At 44.0% G+C, this 12,452-nt stretch overlaps 1 protein-coding gene across 6 annotated transcripts in view; it reads right to left on the bottom strand.

Annotated features, from left to right (window-relative positions):
* LOC108020338 (fibulin-1) overlaps positions 1-2,396 on the bottom strand; it is a 42,196-nt gene extending 39,800 nt beyond the window's left edge. The window contains exon 1 of one of the 6 annotated variants that reach the window (XR_011604533.1): positions 2,175-2,396. Coding sequence is in view for 5 of the 6 variants with exons in the window: in XM_036813850.3 (XP_036669745.1) it covers positions 2,175-2,247 (73 nt within the window). In the remaining variant the exon portion in view is untranslated. The remainder of the gene's footprint in view (positions 1-2,174) is intronic. The other 5 variants (XM_036813850.3, XM_065867412.2, XM_065867413.2 and 2 more) reach the window with 5 other exon arrangements.
* Between the last annotated feature and the right edge of the window lie 10,056 nt (positions 2,397-12,452).

The raw sequence follows: 12,452 nt of genomic DNA, 5'->3' as shown, positions 1-12,452 counted from the left end.
TCTTGTTTAATTATTCGATCGTTCCTATGGCAGATATATGATAGTCAATATGTTATAAAACACCGAAGCTTTAATTTGTATACCCTTGCAATCAGAAGTTTGCAACGCAGTGGGGCCTTTCAGACCCCGTATATATCTTCTTGATCAGTATCACTAGTCGAGTCGATCTAGCCATGACCGTCTGGAATTACGCATGCAGATTTTATAGATTCCTGTACAGCGCTATATATCCTATAGCTTGATGATAATAAAATACTTAAAAAAAGAAAGGAAGCCAGCTTGGGCAAGCCGAAGTTTCCATACCCTTGCAGAGCTTTCCGATTATGAAAAAATAAAAACTAGTTACAGAAATTTTAAGATAAGGTTTTATCACTGTGGACGGCAGTCCACGTGGTGACAAAGTGACTATATAAACACGAAAAAATGAAAATCTACAGAAATCGTCCGATGGTTACGAGTGATACATCAATCGAAAGGTATTGCCAAAAAAAAGAGGATTGCATACCAAGACTTTAAGAAAATCAATTAGTTTGGAAGAAAGAGTGGCGAAAGTGTAAAAGTGAAGATTTGAAAAATTTGGTCTGTTGGGGCCGGTGGGGATAAATACCTCGACTATCAGATACCCGTACCCCAATTGGAAATGGAGATATGCAAGCAGCAAAGCGAGATTGAAAAGCGCCACCTACCCGCGATCTCAATATATGGTTATGTGGGCGGTAGACAGATTTAAGCGTTAGAGTGGGCGTGGCACATTTGCGTAACAAACAGAGATCCCATTTATCGATCTTTGTTAGTTTCCTAGATATCTGCGTTCATATTTACGATTGGGGAATCTAGTATACCCTTTTACTCTACGAGTAACGGGTATAAAAATATTTCTGTTTGCCAGTCCGTTTGTCCCAAAATGATGTTTTAGGATCCTTGAACTTTTATATGATGTTAGACAGCTCAATATAAGAAACATTAGTTCTACCACTTTAGGAAAAACTAGCTAGTTTGGCGGGAAAACAGCTCTAAATAGCTCAATTTTGTACACCCGTAACTTGTGAGCCACTAAAGCTACACAATTTTAGAAAGCGTTTATATTATTTTTTCGAATGTAAAATTATTTTGCGACACAAATTATGATATCAGAACTTTTGTGTGTTAAAGGTGCGGTCGTCACAATTTTTTACCTCGCTGAGAGGTGTTTTTGTTTGATTTAAGTATTCTACATATTTTTTTTAAATATTAGAAATTGCGAAATACTAATAGAGTGATATTCCCAGGAGAAGAAGTTCATATGTCAAAAACACCTAAGCTATATATATTTTTAAAAATATTTTTTGGTTTATTCCTATGGGAGCTATAGAATATAGTTGTCCGATTTGGCTCGTTCCTACTTATATACTTCCTGCAATAGAAATGAACCATTGGGAAGGTTTCATCCTGATAGCCTTACACTGAGAGTCTAGTTTGCGTAGAAAGGGACAGACGGACGGACATGGCTAGATCGACTCGGCTAGTGGTCCTTATCAAGATTATATATAAATTATAAGGTCGGAAACATGTTACAAACTTTCCGATGAATCAAGTATACCATTTTACTCTACGAGTAACGGGTATAAAAGTGAAAAGTGGTCCATCTTTTCAGTCCATATCATCAGAAGCCTTGTGTGAGTGGATTATTTCGTGAAAACGTTCGGAAACTGCCCACGAAACTCAATAAGATCCTTAAACATTCATTTGTGCAAATTTTTATTGCAACTGTGTTCTTATTAAACAAGAAAGTGGGCAATGTTATATTATACTCTTGCAATAATCAAAGTCAACAAGAAAAACATATGTACATATGTGCAATGAGTTAACAAACAACCTGTTGAATGCAGAGCTAGTTGGCTTATTTTTTGCAATCGGCGTTGCCTCCCAATTTTTCAGGCATGCGTACCGGACTTGCCCTCACCTTTTCACGCAATGGTGGCTAAATTCACGGTCAACTTTCGTGTGTAAGTGAATTTACAAAATAGTGTTTATACACACACTTTTTGAACATTTCCTGGTGCGATGGGAACCGCATAACACAGTAACAGCATGTGTTTAGATGTATGTACAATGTACATAAGCTCAAGTGCACAGCGCACATGCATGCATACATACATATGTATGTATCAACGCATAAGTATGCATGTACTCACCATTAGCCACTGCTGGTTTGACTTGCTGTCCAACGATCAATAAACACACAAGTCCACATAGTTTATAAAACATATCAGTCCAAAGTAATAACTTGCCGGTGGACAAGATTAAAATTGAAAGAGAGCTATAAATGAACAAGCCCAGCAATGAGTGAAAAACAACGAATGTTCGTGTGCATACGCTTTCTGGAATTATCTCTCACTTGTAGTCCCATTGATATATGTATACATAGGAGCATACGTATCTACGAATATGTGTGTGCATATGTACGTTGGAAAGCAAATATACAATTTTAGAACAAAGAGTATGTATTTCGGTCTAAAACAGCGTGTGGGCCCCTAGGCAAGTTGCACATACATACATATGTATGTAACGATGTGTATATACACACATATGTAAGTAGATATGAACGTATAAATTTACAAATGTGTTTCTGTGTACATATGTACATATATACGAGGTCTGTTTGTATGATCTTATCTTTGTACTTAAAGACTTATCACTTCTCGACTTGGTTGTGGGGAAAAGGTATCCCCATAGGGTGGGTCAAAAACAACAAAACTAAAGATTTGTATACCCTTGCAGAGGGACTGTCCATTTCTACGCAAACTAGTGTCTTGGCCAAGTATATCCTATACCTTCCAAGATAATAACACTAGTGTACGTCCAAAATGCCCCAAGAATGATGATGGTAGTTCCTGGTAGAGTTGGACCCCTACACAGAGAAAACTAGAAAATGTTTTTGGTGCAAGAACAGAGCTGAAACGTTTTAAAAAGTAAAATGTTTTATACACATTTGTATACCCTTGCAGAGGGTATTATGATTTCAGTCAGAAGTTTGCAACGCAGTGAGGGATCAGCATCATTAGACGAGTCGATCTAGCCATGTCCGTCTGTCTGTCCGCTCCTACGCAAACTAGTCTATCAGTTTTAAAGCTATCGGGCTGAAACTTTCCCAAAAGTCTTCTGTCTTTTGCAGGTAGTCGGATCCAGCCGAATCGGACAACTATATCTTATAGCTCCCATACGATGGTGTTTTTTGACTTATTATCTTATACTATTGGGAATATTATTTTTTTGTATTTTTAAGAATGTCGAATTTAGTGGAATAATTATAAATGCAATTGTATACAAACTTCGGCTTGCCGAAGTTAACTTCTTCCTTATTTTTTTTTTGAATAATGATTATTTTTAATATTTATAATATTCCTCAAACATAATGAAGTTTTTCCTCAAGAATATAAATTATTATAGTAATAACATTTTTTTCCGCATTTAAATAAACTCAAAAATAACGTACCAATCGAAAGGTATTGCAAAAACTAAAAGGATTGCATACCAAGACTTTAAAAATTATTCTCGGCTTGAGAGAAAAAAGCAGAGAAAGTGTAAAAGTAAAAATTAAGAAAACTTGATCTTGTGGGCCGTTGGGAATAAATGGCCATTTTATAAGCTAAGCCTAGTTGTGTTCGTATCGAAAATACGCGTCGTATGACACCTCATTTGTCAAAATTCGATGGTTTGTTTTCTGGATGTTGATGCTGCTGTCAACGACCTGACTCTAAAGATTTAGTCTGCCGCTGCAGCATCCACTGCTAACGGTAATCACTCTGCTGTTCAATAGCTAAATAAGGCCCTTTTAAATCCTGCAACAACGACTTTGGTTAGGCAGACACTGGATGCAAACGCGTCATCCACAAGACTTATATATATTTATAAAACGGCTGATTAATTATTAAGAAAAGCTCATTATAATGCTAGGACGGACTTTTTCGTCCGTAAGCACTTGTGCTATCGATCCGAATGCTGATCGAGACTTTGAGCTGTGGAAATGAACTCGTGTAAAAGTAAAAATTAAGAAAATTTGATCTGGCCGTTGGGAATAAATGGCCCAGTTTACAAGCCTAGTTGTACTCGTACTGAAAGTACGCGTCGAATGACACCTCATTAGTCAAAATTCGATGCTTTGTTCAAAAATTATGTCATCAATATTTTAGGGGGCCTTTCCAAAATGAAAATTGTTTTTTTGGTTTTAGGGTCTTGGGGACTTTATTGCTGTATTTGGAACTCGAGATATAAAACCGTAATAAAAAAGATTTTAAAGGCTTATAGTTTCTAAACAACTAATGATACAATGTCACTTAAAAGGTAATTTAATACCCTAATCACTTCGCCTTTCCTTAAATTGTCTAAGTAAAATAGATTTAAGGTTATATCATAAAATATTATAAAGTTTAAAATTGATCAGCATCACTAGAGTGATTTGTCCATGTCCGTATGGCCGTTTCTACGCAAACGTGTCTCTTAGTTTTAAAGCTTTCGAGATGAAAGCTTCCCAAAACTCTTGTTTAGTATATAAGTTGAAACGACTGGTTCAGACAACTATATCATGTGGCTCCCATAGGAATGATCAAAAAAATATTTCTTTAAAAATGTAATAAAAACAAGGAAGAACGCTATAGTCGAGTACCTCGACTATCAGATACCCGTTACTCAGCTAAAGGGACCAAAGGGAAATGGAAATATGTAAGCAGCAAAGCGAGATTAAAATGCGCCACCTACCGGCGGTAGACAGATTAAAGCGTTATGGGCGTTACAGTGGGCGTGGCAAACTTTTTTTGATCAATCGATAGGTATTGACGAGAAAAATCCATTTCAGTTACAATTTTTTATCTAGCATTAAAATTGTGGGCGTCACTGGCTTGGGCGGTTTGTGGGCGTTAAAGGGGCGTGGCAAACTTTTTTTTGGTCAATCGATAGGTATTGATGAGAACAATACATATCAGTTAAAATTTTTATTCTAGCATTAAAACTGTAGGAGCCACAGTTTTGGGCGGTTTGTGGGCGTTAGAGTGGGCGTGGCACTTTGCTGAAACAAACTAGCGCTGCGTAAGAAGCTCAGGAGTCTGCACACCAAATCTTAATGGCCTAGCTCTTATAGTTTCCGAGATCTCAGCGTTCATCCGGACGGACAGACAGACGGACATGGCTAGATCGACTCGGCTAGTGATCCTGATCAAGAATATCTATACTTTATGTGGTCGGAAACGCTTCCTTCTGCCTGTTACATACTTTCCGACGAATCTAGTAACCAGGTACGTGTTTCGCTCAAATTTCGCTTCAGAAAAAAATTACAACAAAAAATCCCGCGAGCGACCAATAATTTGTCTCAAACAGAATGAAAATATTTTATCAAGTCTGACGTTGACAGAAATTTATTCACAACATCTTCATCTGATGACCTTTAAAGATCAAACTGTTAGTGTCCTCCTCTAGTGTTCTAAGGTCTCTTCATTAAAAACATTTTAAACGAGCCGTTAGGCCGCGAGGGCCACCAACTATCTTTACCCCTTGAGGTTGGAAAATCGATTTTTCCGAGGACTTTTTTTGGAAGGAAAGAAATATTCGATTGAAACGAAACTTTCAGGTTTATTAAACATAAGCTCTTAACGAGGCAAGCAAACAAAAGTTCTAATTATACGGTCTACTAAATACATTTTTTTTAAAAATTTTTTTACATTCGGCACACTTTATCAAAATCGTACAGCTAAACCCAAGCAAATTGAAAAGGAGCGTGCCGAATGTAAAAAATTAAGAAATTGTATATCAAACAAAAACACCTCTTAACGAGGTAAACATCTAGTGACGATCGCACCTTCAGCAAACAATATATATTCTTGACAAGGATCACTAGCCGAGTCGACGCCTGCCGGCGTCCAAACTGCCCAAAACTGTGGCTCCTACAGTTTTGATGCTAGAATACAAATTTTAACTGAAATGTATTGTTCTCATCAGTACCTATCGATTGACCCAAAGAAAAAGCCACGCCCACTTTAACGCCCACAAACTCAAAAAAATCGTAAATATAAACGTAGATATCTCTGAAACTATCAAAGATAGAGAATTGGAATTTCAGATTTAGATTCCGTAGCCTTGTACGGAGCGAAAGCTTGTTACGCGAATATGCCACGCCCACAAGCCGCCCAATCCTGTGGCGCCTAAAGTGTTCATGCTAGGTAAAAATTTTAACTGAAATGTATTAGTCTTGTTAATACCTATCGATTGATCCAAAAACAAGTTTGCCACGTTCACTCTAACGCTTAAATCTGTCTACCGCCCACACAACCATTCATTGAGATCACGGGTAGGTGGCGCATTTCAATCTCGCTTTCCATTTGGTCCCATTAGCTGAGTAACGGGTATCTGATAGTCGAGGTACTCGACTATAGCGTTCTTCCTTGTTTTTGACATATATCTTAACACCACCCCCATAACAAAACCATCACAGGCAATAAACAAATCACTTATTTGCGCTGTTAACCAGGATTCTGGCACGAAGGTAATATCAACTCAGATCCAGCAAAAATATACCGGAACTCATCCAATTTGTTAAGCAGACTTTGAGCATTTTTGTGAATAAATGTTAAACCTTGTGTTTCTTTTTTTTAACGTTATAATCAAGCTATCCGCAATGAAACTACTTAAAGGCAATAAATTATTCAGTAAAATGCTAGCCTCAGTTTGAAAAACTCTACAATTTGACAAAAACAAGAAAGTACGCTATAGTCGATAGCCTCGAAATAAGAATATAAAGATATTTGAAGTTTAACCCATGGCTAAATAGTCGTTTCCCTGAAGTAATTGTTTTTGATTTTATGGAATCTGTATCTGTGTATACCGGTGAACGAGGGTGGAAACAGGCCCCGTAAGGTAATGTCTCTGCCGCGGATGCTGAGTAATGGTAGTCCATCGGGAAGCAGACAAGTTAACAAAATCACCCCAATCCGGTGTGCAATTGTATATGTCGCGAGATGCGTGTTGGAGGGGAAGCTCGGACGTTAATATGCGGATTCTGTTTGACCAGTCGACCTTCTATTATTAACTCTCTTCCCGCTAGCTCGCGGGACCAAAACATGAACGAAACATTAAATAAAACTACAAAAGGAGACCGGGATTCCACGCGGTTCTACATGCCCTGGAGTGTTGGTGAAACCTCTCTCCAGGTAAGAGAAAAGACGAGCCTCCGATGGTCAAATGGGCGAGAGGGATAATTCCCGACGTCGAGCCCAAGAATGCTGGAGTCAAATCGGACCCCAGCTCCATATTGCAGAATGGCCCAGCTTCCAAACGGCCAAAGCCGCAGCCTAAGCTGCGCTCCTCCGCCGAAGTTACGAAGGGCACGACATCGTTGGGGTCCGCGACAGGTCTCATAGCGATGGCCACCTTCGAAGGGACAAACAGCGCAGCGTGTTTTGTGAGCTGTAGGTTGACGAGGCTGTGAAAATAGGAAGAGCATCTCCTCTATGTAGCGACGGGGGGTGGTATCAGGGCAAGGTCTAAATAGTGGCTTGCCAATATGCAGACGCCGCTTTGTTTTATACACAGAGAAAAAAACGGAATAATACCCGTTTGATATTGTCTCCTCAATTTTCACATATCACCTTTTACATATCAAACTGATACGAAATCATATCAATATGATACGGACTCATATCAACATTTCTAACTGATATGATTTTGCACCATGTTAATATAAATTCGTATTAATTGTATCTGTTTTTTTTATATCAAACGTAACATCGAAAAGTCTTCGAAAAACTTTCTGACTTTGCTTTCGTATTTTTTGTGTATTTATGGTATTTAGTTGGATACTAAAGATATTTTTGACGGAATTGCCGCGGTTACTCCAACATTTGACAAAAATGAAAGTGTAAAACATTTACGAAATGTTGATAATTTTTTTTTTGCAAATTGTAAGTATTTAATTTTCAATTGTACTTACTTGATGTTTGTCTAATTCTAATATATTTATTTCTTGGACACTGTAACGTGCTTTTCAGTGACTGACTGCACACACTGCACTACACAGAGTCAAATGGAATTGTTCGTCAGGCGACAAGTTGACCTGAACATCGGTCGCCAATACATCGAGTTTTTGGTCGTTGCAACCTCAGGTTGCAGGTACGTACCACAGAAGCGACAGGAAGGTTCTACCCAGCCAACAAACCACACTGCTACGGTTGCAAAGGGTGGCCAATCTTGGTGGACAGAAGGGGGGGATCCTCACTCTCCCGCACCCACACAGCAACGCTCCACTCCAGAGCGCCACATATATTTGGTGCCGCTCACAGCTTCCACAAGCCGCACACGCGCGGTTTTTCCGGCACAAGCAAACAACATCGATCAGCTGATCGCAGTGCTGGACAGCGCCGCTTCTAACAGAGAGCTTAACAGCGAGCTTAACAGCGAGCTTACCAGCTAGCTTAACAGCAAGCTTTCCCCGCCGAGCTATACAGCGGCTAAGCGGGAGCTTCTACGAAGTCTGTTGCCCGGGAAATCAAACTAAAATAAAAACACACAAATCCAGAATCCTTAAATCCAACCTAACCACCTCCGCCACTACACACAGGGGTAGATGAGCAAAAAGCCAAGTTACCGGTCAATTTCCAACCCCACCGCGATAGCGGCGCCAGCTCAAACGGGGCTCTGGGGACCGAGCCGGAGCGGTATAGCTCCCATCAGGCAGTAACCGGGGGAAATCCCGGCTCACCGAGGGACCTCCGACTAGTGCAGGCGATGGATAAGGAGAAATCGTCCGGACATGACGAGACCCAGGCTCTTGCAGTTGCTAGAGCAGAAGAAGAGCTGCTAAAGAAGTTTCAGATGATGAAACAGAAGGTGCAGCGGTCGCCAACGGGGATGGAGCCGGCTCCCGATGCCTACCCAGTGTCAGCGCCTCCCAAAGTGACTGGGCCAATGTTCAACTTCGGCAGTAACGAGGATGAGCAAACCACCCCGAAGAGAAGTCGGGAACCAACCAGCCCTGAAGAGGCGATCGATGGAGCCAACAAGAAGCAGCGGGTGCAGAAAAGCGCCCCAGCTCTCACCGATGTGCTGGGCAAGATGCTCGACGAAATGATCGCGAAGTTCACGGACACGAAGAGCAACAACAAGAAGGTTGTCCGCCATGTCACGCAGGCCACGATCGACTCATTGCATGCAATGATCAGTGCGACGCTGGATGAATCCCGAGCCAGGGGCCCGACCGCCAGCGCAACCCAGCAGACAACACCATCGCTCTCTGCCCCACGGCAAGAAGGCACCGGCATAAAGAGAACGCATACTGGCGCGGGGAACCCAGGCAGGGTCGCGCCGAGAAACCCGCCCTGGCAGCAGGTGATACGTAAAACCAAAAAGCCCCACGAGACTGCAGCGAGTATTGGGGAAGGCAAAGACCACGTGAGCCGCACCGAGAAGCGCAGGAATCAGCGCTCTGACGCTATCCTAATCAAATGCAGCGAAGGAACGTACGCAGACATGCTCAAGTTGGTCAAAACCGAGCCTACCCTTCAGGGGCTCAAGGATGGGGTGCAAGGCATACGCAGGACAGCCAATGGGAGTCTGCTACTCAAGATGCAGAAACCCTCAGACCCAGCCACGCAGAAACTGCATACTGCCATCAAGTCGGCCTTCAGCGGCAAAGCCGAAGTGGCTATGCTGGAAGACACGGTGCAAGTGGAAATCCGCGACCTAGACCTAATGACCACCTGCGAGGAGGTTCTACAGGCAGTCTACGCTGAGGAGGAGTGCGACATCCCGGCGGGCGCTGCACCTAGGATGCGGAAGGCGTATGGCGGAACCCAAACGGCGACGGTCCACCTCAGACCTGAGCATGCGCAGCGGATCCTCGACAAGGGGAAAATCAGGGTTGGATGGGTAGTCTGCCGCATAAGACAGAAAGTGGAGCCTAGGCGATGCTACAAATGCATGGGATTAGGCCACATGTCAGCCAGATGTCCAGCGTCAGAGGCAACAGCCAAAAACACGCAGCAATCCTGCTTCAGATGTGGCAAGGATGGCCACAAGTATAAAACTTGTACCCAGGGCAAACCAAAATGCATCATCTGCACAAGAAGCGGAAAATCTGGAGGAGAGGCCGAACACTCGACCCTCAGCAGTGCGTGCCCTGAATACCGGAGAGCCATGCACGATAAATTGAATGGTTAAGGTCCTACAGCTGAACCTTAACCACTGCAGAGCGGCGCAGGACTTGCTAGCAAAGACGGTCATCGAGCAGCAGGCTGAGGTGGCAATACTCAGCGAGCCCTACAAGGACAAGCACGAAGGCGTATGGCAACGCAGTTCGGACGGCAGAGCAGCAATATGGAGCTGCGGGCAGCCCCCTGGACACCTATCGCAAAGGGCTTCCAGGACGGGATACACCAGAGCGAAGATCAAAGGCATCACATTCTACAGCTGCTACATAGCCCCGAGCGCACACATTAGCGAATTCAGAACAATAATGCAGGAGATCGCTGATGACGCACGCGGTAGGTCCCCTATCCTCATCGCAGGTGATTTCAACGCATGGTCCACAACATGGGGCAGCGCTAGTACGACGCAGCGGGGAACCATCCTCCTTGAGGCAGTGGCTTCGTTAAACGTATGCCTACTCAATGAAGGTAATAGACCAACCTTCAGCAAGTCAGGTCGGGAGTCAATCATCGACCTGACCTTCGCTAGCCCTGAACTGGCACGCAACTGTGTATGGAGGGTGTCAGACATATACACCCACAGCGACCACGCCCTGATCATCACCCAGACAAGCCCCAGACTGACCGCCCCAAGCAGCCGCCAAACGACATACAAAGCACATACCCTGAACACAGTGTCCCTCCTAGCACACATGGAAGGCGTCTGCGTTACAGGAGACGCTAACACATGCGCGAGGAACATAGCCGAGAGAGTGAAGGATGCGTGCGACGCATCTATGGAGAAGGCCACGAAAGGTGGTAACGGGCGAAGACCAGTACCATGGTGGAATGACGAAATAGGGAGCGCGAGGAGAGACTGCCTAGCGGCCCGGCGCAGGTGTCAGAGAAGCAGAGGACGCGGAAGCCAGGAGGTAAGGGAATCAACCTACAGAGCTAAGAGAAAGGTGCTGAAGAACGCGATTAAAGCTAGCAAGGCCAGATGCTTCCAGGAGCTGTGCGAAGCGGCGGATGCAGAGCCATTCGGGTCAGCATACAGGATGGTCATGGGTAAGCTCAACAGACAGCCGACCCCTACCGGCCATGTACAGCTTGGCCAAATAGTGTCCACCCTGTTCCCCACCCAGCCGCCCCTTACCTGGCAAGCTACCGGGGAAGGCGATACTGTTCTCACCAGCGAAGCCGAAGTCCTGGCTGCGCTAACGAAAACCAAAGTCGAAAAAGCCCCCGGCCCCGACGGCATTCCCAATGCTGCACTGCACACATTGGTGGCAAACTTCCCTGGTATATTCACGGAGATGTACAACATGTGTCTCACCCAACGAACCTTCCCCATAGGTTGGAAGCGACAAAGGTTGGTGCTTATCCCAAAACCGGGCAAGTTGAACGACGACGCATCCTCGTACAGACCCCTATGTATGCTGAATACAACGGGGAAAATATTCGAGCGCATAATCTGCACCCACCTCGAAAAAGAACTCGACCAACTCAGAGCGTTATCGGACCACCAGTTTGGCTTCCGGAGAAAAAGAAGCACTATTGACGCGATCCAAACGGTCACCCAACTGGCTGCTAACGCAATCGAAGGAGAAAGGTGGCTAGGTGGCTCAAAAGAGTACTGCCTCGTCTGCACCCTGGACGTCAAGAATGCCTTCAACTCTGCCAACTGGAACCTTGTCCTGCAGGCACTTCAGCACATGGGAATCTCGAACTACCTGATCGAGCTCGTAGCGGACTACTTTAAGGACAGAGTGCTCACATATTCCTCTGATGCCGGAGAGCACGAGTACCTGGTGACAGGAGGAGTACCTCAAGGCTCAGTCCTGGGCCCGATACTGTGGAACGTCATGTACGACGGGATCCTAAGGCAGGTACTACCCGAAGGATGCACAGTTGTGGGATTTGCGGACGACATAGCGCTGGTAACGGTAGCGAAAACCCTCGATGAGATCACGGATAGATGCAGCCTCTCGATAGACACCCTTATGTGCTGGCTCACAGACAACGGGTTAGCAGTCGCCGAGCACAAAACGGAGGCAGTGCTCATAAGCAGCAGGAAGACTGTGGAGAAGGCCACAATACGAGTCGGATCAACTCTAATAGAAACAAGCGCCTCAATCAAGTATCTTGGAGTACTGATCGACCACAGGTTATCGTTTAAGACGCACCTATCGTATGCCGCAGCCAAAGCATCCAGATCGACTGCAGCCATATCAAGGATGATGGCCAATACTCGAGGACCAAAGCAGCACAGCAGAAGGATTATAGCGACAGTGGTGACATCTA

The sequence above is a fragment of the Drosophila suzukii genome, chromosome 4, assembly GCF_043229965.1.
Source record: "Drosophila suzukii chromosome 4, CBGP_Dsuzu_IsoJpt1.0, whole genome shotgun sequence".
Lineage (NCBI taxonomy): Eukaryota > Metazoa > Arthropoda > Insecta > Diptera > Drosophilidae > Drosophila > Drosophila suzukii.
This window is presented reverse-complemented; position numbering and strand designations above follow the sequence as displayed.